Raw genomic sequence first — 19,990 nt, 5'->3', positions numbered from 1 at the left:
GAAATTACATAAAATTTTGGAACCTGTAAGCCTGAGAGTTACCTCCTGCAACTACACTCTCTGCAGGAAGGAGCTAAGGAGTGAAAGCGTCTTTGTACGATTTCGAACTCTGGGTGAAAGAGTGATTCCGAAGGAGGGGTCAGCAGTGGAACAAGCAGGGGCACGCAAACAGCTGGATAGAGCGGTAGTGGCGTCGTGGTTGGGCTATTTATACGCTATTCCTCGGCCTCATCACTGACGGAAACCTAGGAACACGAAGACGAGAGGAGGGAAGGGCGATGATCACCAGATCGGCACCTGTCTTCGGAGTGGAGGATCAATACCCAAGAAGACCACCCAGCTTGACTGCTCGATTAATCCCGAGGTGTACCCAGTCACCAAATTACAGGACGAAGATGTCATGTTATCGGTGGGGACGACCGGGTCAAGTGGTACGGGACGGGCGACAGAAAGAATGGTATAATTACGGTCCTCTCTGTCATTTTACCCGTCAATGGAAGATCCAACCCTACCACACAACAGTAACCCAAAAACCTACCAAATACGAAGGGAGGATAGGAGCATTCTAGTGGTACACATCAATGGACTAAAGAAACCACCGATAAGGAGTTGGCTCGAGGATGAGTACAGCGGAGGAGTCGGAAAGAGGAAAGGATTCAGCGGAAGAAGGGAACGAGGAAGTAAACAGAGGGGCCTATGCGACTTTATTGCTGACGACATGGGGAGGAAGAAGAGACAGACACGAGGGCCGGTCCAAGAAGACGGGTGAGGAGAAGGATGGCACGGATAAGACAGTACCGTATTGGCTGCGAGGGGAAGATTCCGCAGCTAAGGAAGACGAGCAACAATCAGCCTGTAAATTGCCCCGGTAGGCTGACAACACTCACAATGACGAACAACCAGCAAGTAAGTTCCAATTAATGGTTGCAGGAGTTGTGATGGAGACTGAACACTGGGCGCGGGAAGGTGTAATCTTCGATGAGGAGGGCGAGGTCGCCCTAATAGGATAAATATGGAGATCGTCACGAACGCGAAGATAACAACAATCCAGGAAGATATAGCTGTACTCCGAGACCAACTGTTGCAAACTCAGGAACGACTGACGGCAACGCCCAGCCTAACGGTCTAGTTGAGGGTTAACCTGAATGAACTGGGTCAACTGAAAGGAATTGTGGAAGAAATGGAATCGGAGAGACACTTTTTAAAAGACCACCTGCCGCCGACTCGAATGCAGGGAGGTTTAATTGATGTGGTAGGAATCAAGGTCTTATTCGGAAAACGAATTATATTTACAAAAAATATAAAATTATAAAAACTAGGTTAATTTCTGGCAAATAATTTTACTATTTTGTGTATTTTCTTACAGATATAACTTACATATTTTAATGGGTCATACTTCGTTAAAAAACAAGTTTACTCTTCTTTCAAATGATCCGTTTGATGTTAAAATCCTTTGAGCCGTTTCAATCGGACATTACGACTTCTCGTAAATTTTAAAAATTTTAAGGGTAAAAAATCGGGAAATTTAAATTTTAACAAAAATTTATATTTAGAGGTGCTGAAACGAAATTTTATATTAGTTTCAAGAAGAAAAAGACTTTTGACATAGTTCACATGAAAAATATAAGAAATATTTTAGTTATTGATAAACTTTGATAGCTTTTATTATATTTTTTATTGCAATCGACATGAAAAGTGCGGTAAAATGATCTATTCAAATAGCTGATTTGAGCAGAACGGATAAATAAAAACATTAAAAAACAGAAAATTTCTATTTTCCAAATTTTCTGTGGCGAAACCAGTGGACATATTTTTGAGCGTAGAATCACCAAAACCATTTTGGTGCAAATCCGTGATAGAACAACCAGGTCGTCGCCTTGCCGGATTTTTGAGCGTTACCATTGAATTCTCGTAACAACAGATCCTTCTTATTTATCTGACAATAACTTTAATTTCCGACAAACATTTCTCTAATTACCGGAAGATAAACAAATTCGTTATTTTACTTTACGTTTAAGAAAAAAAATTTACAAAAACTTCGGGGCCGAATGACCTTGACCTAAGTGACTTCCTTCTGCAAAAGAAGGATCGCATTTAAAGATTGAATTTTGACGTTAGCACGTAATCACAAACTTCTTCACTTGCCGACTTTGTATTCACGTCAACAGCGCGCTTAACTGTTAAAGGATGGCAATTAATGAAAAGCTTCCAGCTTTGACCACTATGTTGATTTAACCAACCTGGCGTCTCATTAGGGACTCAATGAAAATTAGTAGTTTGGTTGACCTGTTCTATTCGGATGCTCCTGTGCTATTCGGATTAGACCTGATTTTGCAAATAGAACCTTCAATGAATTACTGAAATAAGTTAACGTTTAAATCATTAAAAAGCAAAAGTACGAGTAAGTAAAAAAAAAATGAAATAATGTGTTGTCCAAAGTTAGATTAAGAAAAGACCTGTCATGGGATTGAATACGGCATGTGAGCTTTTCTATTATTAAATATCCTTTTGAAATTGGATTTTTCTTCATATTATTTCTTCCATCCACATAGAACATACATTGCTTTTATAATTAGTTTTTTTTATCATGTTTCATATTACTGGATAGCACATTTTGGTGTTATAGATAATTTTTATTTGCTGAATAAATCGTTTTTTCCCCTATAAAGAATTAGTTTGTCATTTTATTCCATACTTGGGTTTGAGAGTAAGGAAGCATATTTATTCATGAAACAATCTGCTCTCTGAAAGATGGCAAAGGCGTGGATTCGGATTATCTACTGTAAAAGCTTCGGCCTTTATAAAACAATACGCACTTTCTTGAAGGCAGAAAAAACTGTTTCTGTGAATAGGGAAAAGATTTTGACAAAATGTACGCTATAATTAAGATTTACTTTATGAATTAACTTTCTGCAATAAATTAAAATCAATAATTCAAAAACTTAATTTTTGGTGGTACGTCTTTATTACTTTTTCTGAACTAATCTTTTTTCTTATTTGTTATTTTCTACTATTCTAAAACCGACTCACCGACAAAACTAAGTCAATCAAGAAGAATTGCTACCATATTGCATATTTCATAGTCTTTTCAAATGAAGGATTTTTTAGATTGATTCAAAGGTGAAAATTCATAATATAGAGCCTAGAAAATGCAAAAAAAATTACCTTCTGAGGACGACTCTTTTTCCTCCTTTGGCCTCTTTTTTCACAAGGGAGACCAATTTGCAGCTCAAGTCGGCGACGATGAAAATGTAGAGGGCGAGAAGCACGCCCGCATATGACGTGGTTATGTAAAACATTGTCGTACCTGATTTGAGCCACCACCAGCCCTTATCCCTCGTGTAATCATAGACGACGACGCAGCTCAGGACACAAACTCCACAAAGACCTGGAAAAAATGCACACGATAAATGGCATCAATAAAAAACGATGTAATAACAAGGTGTACAAAAACATTACGGAATGTTCAAATACATCAATTACAAACATTTAATTGGATCGTTTTAATGGTTTAACACCCACGTATTTGTTTAAAGCCTAAATCCAATAAAATCACTCGGAAAAGAAAAAACAATGTTGCCTCAAATTGTTTAATATAAAATTGGACACCCTATAAAAGAACTAGTGAAAATTTTAAAACTTTGGGTGAAAAAGTAATTGACTAGATCATTATACAGCTATGGTCTACCGATTGTGACGAAGGTTTTTTGTTCATCCCCACCCAGCATAATATCCCATGGTGATCAGACTTCTATGATTGTTATCCGGTGTTGTGTTTCTTCTAATTTATTGGAACAATTGTAATTTACCCTCGTAAAAGGAAGGGGTTGTTTAAGCCCGCGCCGAGCAATATCGAGTACTCTTGGATGGGGTGACGTCTGGAAAATAAAAGTAAGTTATTAGAGAGTATGTACTAGGTTTAACCCCACAACCGTAATATAAAGTTCTTTTGGGGTAGTGAATGCGACCCGACTTATATGTTTGTATGAAGTGGTTATGTATATATACAGGACGTCCTTTCTAGATGGCCCGGCTGAATGTCTATTCAACCAATGACGCTACAAAAACAAAAAATACGTGTTTAATATTTTTTAAAAAATATAGTTTAAAAATTTTAAATTTTTTTGGAGAAAATTCCACAGGGTACCTCAGGCCCAGTTCAACTTTAAATTTCAAATACGATCTATACATCTACGTACCCCAGTACGATTCGGGCGAGAATTCTGAAAGGCACAACTCTTGTTCAGTTTGTAAGCCTCATTACTCGTCCTGAGTACCGGACATCCAGTCGGAAATATAGTCCCTGACAACTGCCAACGATTCCATGCATCTTCAGACATCTTTTCTTTCCAGCTAACATGATATTAAAAGTGTTGCGTGGTTGTTATAGAAAATTCCCTATTTTAAAGGGATTCCAATTAATTTTAATTTATATAGTTATAATTTAAGGCAATGTAGTAAAGACTGGACTTTGGAACATTTATGCTACCCCACTGGGATCGCAATGTCACATAACATTGAGGTGCTTTAACGTGCGCACTTAGACGTCAGGCCTTACCACATGTTTAGATTCACAAGTTAGGAGCGACTCAACTCCGCGCACGGAAAATCTGCTTCTTCCGTGAGATACGGTGTAGAACCTCACATCATCCTGCAGCGTGCTGCCGACATGTCGACTTCTCCTACTTGAATTTCTGCTGACCCGCAGTACAGACGGTTATGCACCATCCACCGTCTAGGCAGACAGGATCTGGTACCCTAACCCTCGTATGCAGCTGATAAAGCACCCGCCGTTCCTTACCAACTCGGAGGCCGACACGAATCCAGCTTGTGCTTTAAAGATGTTGCCACGCCCTCAAGGCTGCACCATTATTTTGCGCTTGGTTACCCCTCTTGAATCCAAGGTTTGGGAGAGGTCTCAAGGAAAAGAGTCGAAGGACCTGGATTGAGTAACTGACGTGAACGAGGACAAGAGGCTTGCCTTTTCAGGCTGCACCCCTCGCCTTGACCACACTGTACCACCCAATGTCACCGTAGTTCCACATTAAGTGGGCTATGGCTCCCCTCGGTGGATATATAATTTTAGGCAGAAAAACTTGGCTGGTTTGCCCAAGTTCAGTTAAGGACTCATGATCTCATCCATCTACCGGTTTTTGTGCTGCTGAGGTTTCAAAAAGAATTTGTTTTAATTCCTTTAGACCAGTTTTTTTTTCTTCCTACAGAATTACATTTTTTTCAACTAGTTATATGAACTCTCGGGTCCGGCATTTAAAAAAAGAAATTGTAAGTTAATGTTAATTTGTAAGTAAATTCGTAGCTATGTTTCGAACCCAGGATCTATACCTTAAAGTAATGAGTTGCCGTGTCAAAGCCTTAACTGTTGCGGCCACCGACTTATCGTTAAAGTCGAACTTGGGAGTTGCAACATCATCGAGTATACAAGAAACCCATTTGTTCGAATTTGGAGATTACTAAATTATTCAACACGAGGCTATACCTGGTGGATGCTCTATGAACTCTACCAACTAATTTACTGAGTTTATCTGTTATCACTAGTTTCTCCTGTTTCGGATTAATCCAGCTTCACCTTACACATACTTTGTTAAAGTAAGCAACTTGTTCCACCAAAATATCACTCGGCCTCAATGCTTGTAAAAGCAATGGAAAGTTAGCAGATCATCATGGGATCTCCTTGCACCTAGAATGTAATCTAGACCTTCGTCAGATTATTACTTATTTCGAGTCACGGCTTTCATTTTTGATTGGGTTTCCATTTTGTCAAAATATCAATTATCTCTTAAAAACTGGCTGTTTCTTTAACGTTTTAATTCTATTATATTACAATTAGAATCTCAAAAAGAAAGAAGCATTCATCGTATAAATTGATTTAGCAAGGTAAAATGTGAACGACCAAATGATGTACTACTCGATAAATTGAAAATAACGAATTGCCATTGCATGGTGTGAACTCGGCTTATATTCGTATGTTGTTAAATGAGTTTCTGTTTCAAGCTTTGATCCGAAAAACAACCCAAATGGCGCGATGCCAAATCTGTGTTTCTTGAACAATAAACAACGAGAATAGCCTGACCCGACTGACGTACAAAAGTTCAACATCGCATTCAGAAGACCCTATGAAATGTATAGAATATATGTTTTTCTGTTAAACATAGCAGTTTAAAATGGAAAAAATGAGAAAAATCTATAAAAGAACATAAACCAGTTTGCGGCGTTTCCGAGTAAAATTCCTTTGTAAAAACATTTTTACCGGTTTAATGGTGTGACATCAGTGGCCGCAGCGGTTTAGGCGTTGACACTGCGCTCATGACTGTAAGGTAAAGGTTCAGCGTTAAATGCAGGGCTCCTGGATATACATACTTACAAATGTTTTTTTTTTTTTTTTTCAAAAACACCGGTATTCCGAGGATTCATAAAATCTCGTAGTTGAAATGATATCATAAAAAGAAACTACAATTTTAAATATTTTAATGAAAACCTTTCTATTTTTTGACTTTAAGTAACGTTTTTCTGTGCGTTACAACAACCAAAGTATGCCCAGGCTCAACCCTCCATGTTAGAGACAAAAAGCAAAGATATACTTCAGTTTAGCTTTGATTGAGAAGGAAAAGTGAAAAAATCCTGCTGAAAGCCAATATATCAGGTTTTTATAGAATGTAATATTATTTCATACAACAATTTTAACATTTTGGACAAAAATAATCAACATTTCTATTGCGTGACCTATTTTTATTTTGGTTTTTTCTTTTTTGCCATTTTTAAAAATCAAAGTTGGTTGTTTTAAGTTTGCCCGTAAGGCATTGCTAACATTTTTTAAGCGCCATTATTGTTATTTATTTGCTCGAAGGCGAAGATTTATGCTTTATTCGTTTTATTTTTATGACGCAGCTTGACATCTACGTATATTTTTACTTACGGAAACAATATCGAAACATCTCTCTGTTCTTACATTTTTATATGCTTTTTTCCAACTATTTTGAAGCAAGATCACCGACTATCCACACTCGGGACATTATTGAGATCATGGAAATAATCATTCCTCGGAAATTTCAATTATAGGTGTAAAAAAATATTACGAAAATGTATAATCAGAAAATGTATTCTTATAAACTCTTTCACAAACACATTTCAAGTATTGTTTTTTTTATAGGCTGTTTTGTTTCAATTTCCCCCCGCCCCCGAATGTAATATCAGCTAAAAAATTTCCAATTATCCCAGTTTTCTAATTATTATAAAGGGAGCGAGTACACAAAAGTAGAATTACATGGAAAGTAATAATACGGTGTACATAATATTGTATCGACGGATAAATGAAGCGTGAAGTGATCCTTTAAAATTTTATGTGGTCTTGCTTTAATTAGTATATATATGGGAAAACGTAATACCTGTATGAAACAGAAACGCAATACAACAACCACAAATAACTTTAACCACTTTCGACTGTAAAGAATATAATAAATATAATATTTTGGTAGCCTTTTATGCGTATTACCACATTACCGTGTTTCCATAATTAAAAATTAATTCAATGCAATTAGATTGGATTTTGGATGATTCCACTTCTCGCAGTTCTCGGGCAATCCAGCTTTTGTAATTTCCAATCAATTAACGGCAGGCCAGGAGAATCACCCACCTCGGTGCTTTCAACAGCTAAGTAAATTCAGCACGCAACACATGCAATTCCTAGATCCAACACTCAAACTCATTTTTAAAAACATCTTTCCTATTTGCATACCATTCATTCAATTAGGGAGGTGGAGTAGTCGAAATTCCCCCATCACGCTCTACACATATTACATAAATAATCTAATTGATTGAATGGGGTAATTAATATTCCGCCATCGACACTTTCACACTAACCATTGATACCAACAAGGATTCCTACACGCTCCCTATCTAGAGACAAGGAGTTGCAACTTTCAATTAGGTGGGACACATCGAGCAACGGTTCTCTACATGCGGTCTAATTAATTATATAAATATTGTAGATATTGTAATATTAGCCATATTGTATATATGCTGTTTTGTCAAAATTGCTAAAAGATATTGCCTATACCATATTGACTTAAACATTGCAACGTTTTTTCTCAGAATATATATATTTATAAGTTTACATTTTAAAATATTGTTGAACAGTGTTAATTGTGTTTTGATTCAATTTTATAAATGGCCTGGTAGAAAGTTCTATTATTTCATTTGGCATTTAATATGTATTTTTATTTTATACACGGTGAGTTTAACCTCTGATCCTCACCCTATATTGCTTTTTAGATTAGCTATTCTCTCCTTCTTCGAAACTTTTATTTTGTTTCATGTTTTTCAAGAGCATAAATGGTTTTATCTAATTCTACACGATAGCAGGATACGAAAAGAAGCTTAATTTTTTTATATAACTATTTCAAATTGGGAAGATACTTATCATTGTACAACATGTGGTGTTTTTTATTATATAGATGATCCTAATTTATTCAAGCCTCTTGATGTTGTAAAAATGTTATGCTATATTTTTATTTCCCTAAGACTCAATGCCGTGATAACAGATCTTTCGAAAAGTGCGATATATACAGTCTCAAGAAGTCAATGTTGAGTTCGTTTTGTAATGTGTAGGCTTTTACTAATATAGTCAAAGTAGTGAAACTAATTCAACTTGGAAACAGCAAATATATCTAAAATTTTAAGGCTTTCCAGGCACCGGTCGCTGCAAATGTTGTAAATTGATATTTTCTTTATTGACCATTATGAAATTTATAGAGAAAAAAAAGAAGAATATGTTATCTAATTATGTAATCTAAATAATGTAAAAATATTATAGCATAGTTTCTAATGACGCTTGTATCGTCAGCTAATCGGAAGACTTCTGATCACTAAAATTAAATCGTTAAATAACTAATAATATCTTTATTTACTATCATTATTTTTACTTCTCTATCAGTATTACACTAACTGATATTTACCTGATATTATGATGATAACAGTCTGCTTCAAGTATTTGACCATGGGAAGTTTGACGACTTCTGAATAGACCAATATGAGTTTGGCCAATTGGGACGAAATCGCGAGAAGAATGAAGAACTGGAGTCCAAGTGAAACGTACATGTACGACGACTGAAAACGAAAAAAGTAACATTTTTATAGATAGAATTTCCGTTATTACGATATAAAAGATTGTCACAAAAGTCATTTTGAACTGGATAATTTATGTATAAAATAGATAAAAAACTTGGAAATTTTTTTTCAAATTTAAGACAGAATTAGAATTTACGGACAAAACGACGAAGTGTTTTATATAAATTTACAGCCATGCCGATTAAAACAATATACAAAATGTGCCCGTGTCATGAATAACTCGCGAATGACAGGAGTCAGGACTATAAGCGTAGCGGGCAAATCAATTGCCTTCATATTTCTGAAACTTTTACTCCCCCATATAGAAGTATTTTGTTTTTAACCCTCGACCGGTCGCGTCCGTGCAATTCCAATTTCAGGCCTATTATTTCGAGGCAGAGGGTGTAAGAAGGGTGGATTTTCTTTTATCAACCCTTCACGGAGCAAGCTCATCTTTATTTTCTTTGCAGTTTCAGACTTCCTTGTTCAATTAGGGAGTTTTAATTTGCTCTATACTGTGGTGTGATTGCTCATCTATTTGTCTACCACTTTTTATGAACAGTACCAATACGAAGGACTGGTTGAGGAGGCTATTATTGTAAATTTTTTAAAGGGATTCTAAATAGCATCCTTGAAGTAATGACACAGGCTGAAATGCGTTATCAATAAAAAAGAAAAAACAACAACATTAAAAGACAGGAAGAAAAACCAAATAAAGAAAAAAAGGGACGTAATTCGAGGTGGTTCTGATATATTCTGTGGCACAATAGGGTTTTTGACCAAGTCCAAAATTTTTAATCTACAATTTAATTAAACTTTAAGAATAATAATAAAGAAATATAGACCGAAATAAGACACATAATAAACAAACGCCATCTATGACATTACGTTAATGAGAAAGGTGTGCTAAGATTACTTTGAGAAGAAGGATGGGATTTTGACAATTTTCACGTCATTTTCGTTATTTCTGTCAAAACGTTTTTGACAAATATATTGTCGAGATGTTGGGTTACAAGGACGTCAATCAACCTCATGCTAAATGCGTGGCACACATCAGCATAACCGTATTGCATATTCAATACGCCTTGGTTTTAAAACGGTTCGACTTTTATAATTACCATCCCGCATTTAAATAAATAAAAATTTAAGCGAAAATATGTTATAAATGGTAGAATTTGGTTAATTTGTGCGATTTATTAATATATGTTTTATATACACAATATATACATACACAATATATGTGTTATATACACAATAATCATATTGATATTGTGATGATATGATTAATGATTAATTAATCAAATCATATGTGATAAATTTATTGCCAGCAAGCAGTTTGAACATTTCCTCAAAACGTATTAAATTTTGATTCTTTAATATAAAATACTTTAACGGTAATACATGCGTTAAAGTGTTATTATATTATTATTCGGAGATTGTGAGGTGTGGTCTGGTGACGTAGGTTTTAGAAAAATATTTTATTTATCGTGCCAACGTTTCGATCTTTATTGAGATCACCTTCGGGGCCTGGGATTTATAAACATTGCTTAATTTTTACAAATACATGTAGGATGTGAAAAAATGAATTTATGCATTGCTAGAACATGTTAGATTACAAAAAAGAACGTATACGATGCTAGAAAATTATAGATTTAAAAAAATGAATTTATATAATCATAGAAAATTTTAAATTTAAAAAGACTGAATTTATACAATACTATTGTAGAAAATGTCAGATTAAAAAAAAATGAATTTATATAATGACAGAAAATTTTAGATTTAAAAAAGAATGAATTCATACAATGCTAACATAGTATAAATTCATTCTTCTTTAAATCTAAAATTTTCTGTCATTATATAGATTCATTTTTCTCTTTTTTTTAATCTAAAAAAATTCTAGCTTTGTAAAAATTCATTCTTTTAACATCTACAATTTTCTATCAATATATGAATTCATTTTTTTTAATCTACAGTTTTCTGGAATCGTATAATTTTTTATTTTTAATATAAAATTTTCTAGCATTGTATAAATTCATTTTTTCACATACTACATGTATTTGTAAAACTTAAATAATATTTATAAATCCCAGGCCCTGAAGATGATCTCAATAAAGATAGAAACGTTGGCACGATAAAGAAAATGTTTTTCTCAAACCTTCGTCACACTGGACCGCATCCCACGATCTCCGAATAATCATTGACTAACGGTCACTAAACACCACACACATGTTATTATATTATTAAAGAGAAGCGTTGGAATAATACAAAAATAATGTATACAAGAAATCTTACTTAAGAATTATATGAGGTCCAGTTACTCTTTTAGACTGCAATGCGCACCCCTCCCAATAAAAATTGTTACTTTAAGACGAGTTATTTGATTGGTAACTTATAATTAATCAAAATTATTAGTCATGCGATACCGCACGAGTAGAAGCTGAAATCTCAAAGAAAAGAACTGTCATTTTCTTTTTGGCTTTGCATGGGTCAGCGTATGGCCTGTTTATACTGCGAGCATGCTTGTAGCAACATTTACACATTTCATCATCTTCAAATCCTACCTACTACTTGTACCCTGAAGTATGGGTCAGATCCTTTATATAAGGTGGACGTACAAGAGGGTAGATTCCTCGGTTCGTCGTTGTAAATAGTCCATATTGTTGGGATCCCCTACTGACGCCATTATCTTAACATAAGCTGTCGACACTGCCTATTCTATCCTACATCTCCCCATGAGAAGAAAAATGCTCTAGAGGTCTTCCGTGATGTCGAACATGCTTTCGATCGAGTCTACCTTCTGTGCTAAGAGATCTTTCAGCTATTTCAAAAGGGGGACATATAATATCCATTACTCGTATATCATTCTATACCGACCGTACGATCGCCATTTTATCCTCCGACTCCAAATAGATCGGATGTCATTAAAATACCTTCACAGGTCATAGTTCAACATTTCTTAAAATTAGCAGATCAATTTTAATATTTTAAACAGATTTAGACACCTTTTGTGTGAGGTTGTTTGGAATATTACTAATATCTGTATAATATATTTGGTAACCAGATATGTCAAATATGAAAGTTATTTGATTGAATACAAAATGAGTGCAACCAACCGCGGCGGGATGAAGTAGCTAGAAGCATTTGGCTTAGCAAGTGCCACCAATGTTTTCTCGCGTTGCAACTTTCCATGGGGATTAATTCAGAAAGTTTTCCAGACACGGTTCCAACTTTGGATATCTTCGGAGTGAGGGGGAGGGCAACCGGCTCCGATTACAGTTCTCGTTCGCGGCCGTGTTATTAATCAAACTTTCCAACGGATGGGAGGGAGAAAAAAATGAAGTCAGATGGCTTATTTCGGTCCCAACTTTGTGTGCATGTGTGTAAAATGAATAAATAAACTCACCTGAGGAACGTTTTCCTTAGCGGTGTAGACGAATATGGTCATAGTTGCGGCGATGGCTGTTGAACATTGGAGCTTTAGAAACAGAAGGCAAGAATTATGCTTCCAAAGTCTCACTGCTAGGAGGACCACAGTGAGAACGGACAACGACAGGCAGCAAATACAGCCAACCATGACACTCAAAGATGGTTTCCATTTTAATTCGGCTCTCTGAAAACAAACATAATCCTTATTTTTATAATATTTTCATAAACAAGAAATATATGTTTTTTATATCGTTTGTGACGGTAATAATTTTCTTATATAGATAATATAAATTATAATATAACCATCATGAGACATGTGATAATATAATATGGAATATCGGTGGTCGAGTGGTTAGAAAGTATGTCCCGTATTTGCCGCACTAGCGGTTTAGATTTCGAATCCCGGCAAAGCCCATGGAATTTTAATTGAGAAAAACAAAACATTTTTAATGTAAAATTTTTTGATTTTTCGCCACGACGTCAGCCTTCCAAGGCGGGAATTTCATTTCTTTTACTTTACATTTATATAAGTACAATTTTCTTAGATATCGGTTTTAACTTAACATACCAGAGATGTTATGTAAATAATCTCTAATGTGTAAGTGAACACGAGAGTATAACGAAAAACGTCTAAATAAATTCAGACTGTTTGTACTTTTCATGACATGTACAATTACGACTTTGCAATGTACTTAAAATAATTTACCTCAAGGTCCTTTCCTCGAAACATCTACCAAGTTAGTTGGGTAAGAAGGATTTTACATAATTAGTGTTGTTAAGCCTTCTTCCGTTTAAGAGGTTGAGAAAGTGATAGCGTTAGAAGTTTCAAATTACTACAAAAATTACTTAGAGAAATGTTACGCAAAAAGGATATTTTAAAAAGAATTTTTAAAATTATTTTGTTACATACTTTTGTTCATGTTTGTTGTTTCAATAATTGATTGTCTTTTAATTTAATATGAGTTTGGAAACTAAATTTTTGTTATTACAGTGTTATTTTCTTTAAATCGAATCTAATGATTTAATCTTTTTTGTCACAAATAATTTTAAAACGTTTCCACATATTGCAATATTACCTTGATGTTATGATGATCAATCTTAATATTATATTGTGATCTTTCAATTAATTAAGGTTTTTAGTTATAAATAGTATGAAAAGTCAGTGTCACGAGAGAGATTCGAACCCACGATCTTCGGCTAGATACGCCGCTGCTATACCACTCGACTATCGTGACTTCGATCCAATCGGACATTAACTTCCCATCTCAACCCCACCTTTTCAATTTTCCCTCCTTTTTGCCATTGTTCAGTTGGTCAAGCGGACTACGAAAACTAGTGAATTATAATGTGATTTGAAAAAATCAGAGTATAGGGAATTTGAAATAACGAAACACACTAAGTTCCTTCGAAGAATGTATCACGTTCAACTATTTCTAACGATTTACAAGGTTGACAAATATAAATATCTATTTACCATATTAAAAATTGTCGGTTCGACCATATTTAATTTACGGTTTTAAATTAGTTGAGATCCGTTCATCCTACTTTAGAAGTGTAACTTCCATCTGGTTATCCTAACATGCAAAGCCTAGCACATACCAGAAGTATATTTTATCCTAAATTACAAGAAATAGCAAATAATAATGTCAGTAATAATATTTGCATATTTAATTTCTCAAGAACTCTGTATGTGCGTGTGCAGATTTGTGCTTATAAAATGAGTAATTAGTAATATTTAATCCAGATATACTATAGTTATCTTATACACTCTTGTAATTAGTATACAAAATAGTTGTAATAATTATTATATATAATTTACAATGATTTTTCGTTGGGATATTTTTTTTCTATTAACAGGGTGTTTCCTTATTCAATGCTTTAATTTCACCGGCATATTCTAAGCCTCAAACGAAAGAAAAAACACGGTCCGATTCCCCAAATTTCGCAGATATTCGACATTTTATGTTTTTTAACTTTCTACGGTTCTCGTCCTAAAATTACTTGTATCTCTTGAAATATTCATTTTTGTGCAAACGAAAAAAAAAATTGAGAAGTACTGTTCTAGAAGTTTTAATTTAATATTTCCTTTCAAAACAAACACTAAATCATCAAATATTTCAGGCAAATTAGTTGAGCTAGTTAGAAGTAGAGAATTAGAATTAGAAGTTAAAAATTTATAGCGACAACATAGCTAAATTCATGATAGTAGAAGTAATTTTTAATATTGTAAGTAAATGTTTACATTTGTTAATCGTGTAAAGAATATATATAATTCCAAAGTAATCATGAAGAGGAAAGTTCTAAAGTTGACGAATGAATTGAATTTTTGTGTTCTTTCAAATTCCCCTTATCTCTGATTATCTATATAAAATTTATATTAATTTTTTAATAGAGACGAAATTTTCTGATTTTTTATTTTTGATTTAAAATTAACCTCCACGTAATGCGACCAATAGCCTGTAGCTGGTTCATGGCGTTAAACAATAAACTAATCTGAGTAATAAAACTTATTTAAGGGACTTAAGTACAGATTGGTAAATAATTATTAATAATTGATTTGATGGTTTTGATTAGAAAGAAATACAAAATACGACGGTATACACTAAAATTTACGTAATGATAATAAAATGCCACTGAAAGTGTTTTAAAACTTTATGTCAATTTTGGTGGATATATAAATTCATCTAGACTAGCTACTACAAAATAAAGTAAAATACAACGGTCTTCACGAAAGACTACAAACAATTTTTTCCCTTTTTTACTACAGCCTGCAATTCTTGGTTACAATGTATAATTTGATGTACATAGAATATTTACACCTATTTAGATATTTACATTGCGGGGAACAAATAATCGTTATTATTTTCACACTATGCTTCACTGAATAAACTTCATAGCCTACTACAAAAAAAGGTGGTCGCGGGCCCATTTCCTCTTGAGACGCCTTACACGATTGTAGGAATGTCAAAAATTAAATAATATCGTTCAATTAATTAATCTGTATTTAATTTATTGGTTGAGAAAAAAAGGCAGTGTCACAAGCGGGATTCGCACCCACGACCTTCGGCTAGATACGCCGCTGTTCTACCACTTGAGCTATCGTGACTTCGATCCACTCGGACACTAACTTCCCATCTCAACTCCACCTTTTGAATTTTCCCTCCTTTTTGCCATTTTTTTCAAATGTCGTGTATTCTGTTTATTTGATTCTCGGCGACAAATGAAATTGCTAAGGAGAGCTTTAGTGAAGATATAGTTCATTCAACTTACTAATTTCACTAGTTTTCGTGGCCGCTTGACCAAATAATACCTTTCAATTATTGATTAGCATTAGTTAAGTTAGGATAGGAATCGTCTCAGATTAGGGTAGGGATGATGGGGTTGCTTTTACGCCTAACTTATAGAAATTTTTGAATAAAAAGGACTCTTTTTATAAATAGGATTTTTTTAGCATCATCAAGTTCATTTTATTTTTAAAATGACTCTCAGCTGTTATTATTCATTGTTGTTGATTGGACCATTTATTAAAATTTACGTTTATAATAAATACTTAAATACACTATTTGCGTTTGATGCGCAGGCCACTCCTCGTTTCAAGAGGTTTTCATTTGTGGCCTTTTCTATTATTTTTTATCAATTAATTAATATTTATGTAAGGTATTAGTTGAGATGAAAAGTCAGTGTCACGAGCGGAATTCGACCCACGACCTTCTACTTGAGCTATCGTGACTTCGATCCACTCGGGCAACAACTTCCCTTTTGAGACTTTTATCTCAACCAATACCTTACATACAGATTAATTAATTGAAAGGTATTATTTGGTTAAGTGGACCACGAAAACTAGTGAAATTAAATAATATATTCCCAATAAAAATAAAATAAATAATAATATATTAATATAGTATCTGTTTTTGGTTGATGATCTATTGACACTCATAGAGGTCCGTAATAAAGAGTGGGAGTTTTATAACTGAACTTGCCAAATGGAGTAAAGTGACTAAGTTAATAATCTCTTCTAAAAAGTCCCATTCTTAAAATCGTTTTTTGGCGTTCTCTTACGACTCCACGAATAAAGAGGGTTGTAGTGGGTCTGAAGGTAATGTGGTGATCTTAGGTTATCTGTTATGCCCATTGCCATGTTCCATATTTGATACATCTTTACATCATAGACAAACTCAAGGTTTTTCTTCATCCGTTTTACCTTTCCATTTTGACCTATTTTCGATAAATTTTGTGGGATTGCTTTTTTTTTTTTTTTTTTTTTTTTTTTGCGTTATGAACTATGCATATTAGCCATGTGACATTGCTTTTCAAAATCTAGTATTTTCTTTGATACGGCACAGATATCTAATTTAACTATTTTGGTAAGACCTGTATTTAGTTCATGCCTTCACTGATGAATTTTCTGTTCCTTAACTATATGTTACTTCATAAATGATTTTGGGTCTGACTATTGTAAGGTATGACTATAAGGACAGAAAATTTATTCCACAAGTTTTATGACAGAATTGACATAACATTGGGCTTGTAGTGCTCCGTGCCTTTGTTCAAAAACTATTTATTGATAAATTGATTTTTTTATTCCTCTATATCGCATGGTTAAAGTTTTAATATTTAGTTTTTTTTTCTATTGGTGAATAACACTGCTGTTTTTGTTTTGGAGGAAAATGTTCAGCATGGAAAAAATTGTATTTTAAGGCAAATTGTTTAATGGAAAATGTACCAATTCAATCATTCATATATTAAATTTTAAAACGAAAGGAAATTGTTATGATTTTTTTTTACAATTAACATATAAGATGATTTTTAAAATGGAAAATGTCGCACGTATAGGATTCAAACCCTCCCAATTGTGAGTAACGTTTAAAGTTTTGGAGGGGAGATAATTTTGTATTCTCATTATCTCTAACTTTCATGATTATCTTATTTAATATATAAAAAATATTGGCTGATTTATCATTTATAGTTCATTTCTAGTTGATTGATATCTCCATTTATCACACACTCTGTTTCAATATGTAATTTCATCTTTGCACAGTTTTAATCAAATTCGCAATTAACTGCATTTGAGTAAATTATTAAATTTGCCATAATTGGTTCCTACGTCCCTTATATTTGATTGCACAACGTTCTTGACGGCAAAGATCGAATAAATTATTTGTGCCGAGAAGCATAGAAACACCGTGCACGGTATGCATTACTTTCAGCTATTGGTCAAAAAATCAAGAAAAATCGTAACGTTTTTGCCTTATTCGTTCTAGGAAAATAAACCGATGATGAAAGCAATACTCTTAGTATCTTACTTTAATATATATAGATATCGTTCTGACCTTGTACGGCGCGTGCAGTTGTGGATCTAAGGCGGCAAACACACCTTGATTCGGACAAAAACAAACTGTTTCCGAGTTGACCTTCACCGTGGAATTGCAGTGATCCAGATCCCAATCCTGGCCGGAAAACGTCCTGCCGCAAAATGAACCCTCAGGCATCGTAAACTGGGACGTGAGAATGAGCCCACCAGTGCTCATCGCGCTCACCACAGGGCCCAGGACGCTGAATTCCAGATCCCTTCCATCCCTGAAAAAATAAAACAGAATATATAATTGCCACATTTATTTTCATCTTTTTAGTATATTTGTACACCAAAAAATTGTTATTTTATTGCATATGTCAATGTTTTTGGTTCAATAGTTACGACAAGTTTATACCGAGTCTGATTTGCATTTAAAAAAAAGAAAGATATTTGTTGGTCTCGTGAATTAAAAGTCTCTTGTTGATTGTTAGTAAGTAATACCGTACGATTGCAAAAGTGGACCGATTGATCAGAAAAGAACTGCAAAATTACCCCGATTCTTTTATTCCCTCGGAAAAGGCAATAGCACATTTCTAATTGATTATCTCCGCACAGTGCATAGAAATAATGCGGTTGGTCGATGAGTGTCGATTGACTGAAAACAATCAATGAAACCATCGGATATTACACTGATCGAATCGTTTATTCAAGCGTGTAAAGCATTCGAATCTTGTTTTGAAGCTGGGCGGAATCGCTTTGTCGTCATATCAATTACAAAACGATGGTGGACTCAACTATTGACAAGTAGGTCTGTGCTGTACTGAGAAAATGCCATTAATAGTTTAAATTAATATATCGTAAACAATCTGCTTGTCCAAAATATAAAAAGACGTCCTTCATTTCTTTGTATCAATCATTGAACGGTGTTCTCTATATTTTTTGTTCTCTTAGCTACATGGTCATGACAATACAGCTACATTCCATACATCAAATATTTTTCATAGTCTAATAGTCCAACAATTTAGTTTTCCTTTTCCTATTTATCCCTTTCTATATAATCCTGAAAGGATAATCTGGTCGAACCATTACCAACACATTGTTTCCCTTCGTCGGCTCTTTTCCCCTCAAAGAAGCCTACGCCTTATACAAAAATGTCTTCTCTATACCGACTTCCTTCCCCACCTCTTCAAAATCCAACGTATATAAACATAAAACAGCAAAATCTCACTGGCACTCTCAAAACGACACGGAAGAATGGCACAATTGCACAGAAGACAAACACTTTGAGTGAGTAGAAATACTTTTTTTTAATATAAAAAATATATTTCCACATCCTAAATGTATTTGTTAAATGTAAACAATGTTTGTAAATCCCAGGCCCTGAAGATGATCTCATTAAACATCGAAACCGTGGCACGATAAAGAATATGTTTTTCTGAAACCTACATCACACCAGACCGCATCTCACGATTTCTGAATAATTATCGATTAACGGTCACTAATCACCACACATTACAACCTACGTCACAGCATACTTCATTTCACGATCTCCAAATAATCATCCACACATTATTGTGAAAATGAGTCATCGGAGTCACAAGAAGGCGGATCTTGCAGTGGCAGTTGGCGTCTCTCAGAGGGTTTTTTCGCCCGATTCCGAGAGATTGGAAATGCCAATAGAAGGCCTATTGGTCTCAGCGCATTATGACGCTAGGGGAGGACACACTGTCATTGCTGCAAGACGGAACCCCTTCAACACTGCCTGCCAGATCGTAAATGAAGAACAAGATATTTTGGCAAGGTCTTTATCAACACAAACGATTGGTAATCGTTTGTGGAATGTTGGCCTCAAACATTATGCCATTTTGAGAGTACCAAAGCAACAGCTCGCTACCAGCAACTGAAGAGAATATTGTGCAGCGAGCGCCTAGAAGAGAATATCAATCGGAATGATGTTATGTTTACTGGTGAGTCGCGTTTCTGTATGTAGTGATATAGTTTTTCAAGGCTATTTTAAAGTTATCAGAAGAGTGAAATGTGTTTAATTTGCGAAATCGGCCGTGAAATAATATCATAGATATATTTGTGCGTTTGTCTGTGTTATGCCCCCCTTACCAGTTAGGATATTAGGAAATAATTCAAAAATTC

General features: G+C 34.4%; 1 protein-coding gene across 1 annotated transcript in view; it reads right to left on the bottom strand.

Annotated features, from left to right (window-relative positions):
• The window catches only part of LOC112128146, a 70,086-nt gene that overhangs the window by 29,909 nt on the left and 20,187 nt on the right, over positions 1 to 19,990 (bottom strand). The window contains exons 4-7 of the mRNA XM_024229952.1: positions 17,880 to 18,126; positions 12,527 to 12,733; positions 8,973 to 9,123; positions 3,166 to 3,388 (exon numbers count right to left, since the gene is read on the bottom strand). Coding sequence (XP_024085720.1) covers positions 3,166 to 3,388; positions 8,973 to 9,123; positions 12,527 to 12,733; positions 17,880 to 18,126 — 828 coding nt within the window. The remainder of the gene's footprint in view (positions 1 to 3,165; positions 3,389 to 8,972; positions 9,124 to 12,526; positions 12,734 to 17,879; positions 18,127 to 19,990) is intronic.

This window comes from Cimex lectularius, unplaced genomic scaffold, assembly GCF_000648675.2.
Source record: "Cimex lectularius strain Harlan isolate CLEC.00 unplaced genomic scaffold, Clec_2.1 scaffold496, whole genome shotgun sequence".
In the NCBI taxonomy this organism is placed as follows: domain Eukaryota; kingdom Metazoa; phylum Arthropoda; class Insecta; order Hemiptera; family Cimicidae; genus Cimex; species Cimex lectularius.
The sequence above is the reverse complement of the archived record's forward strand: the minus strand, read 5'-3'. Positions and strand labels throughout refer to the sequence as shown.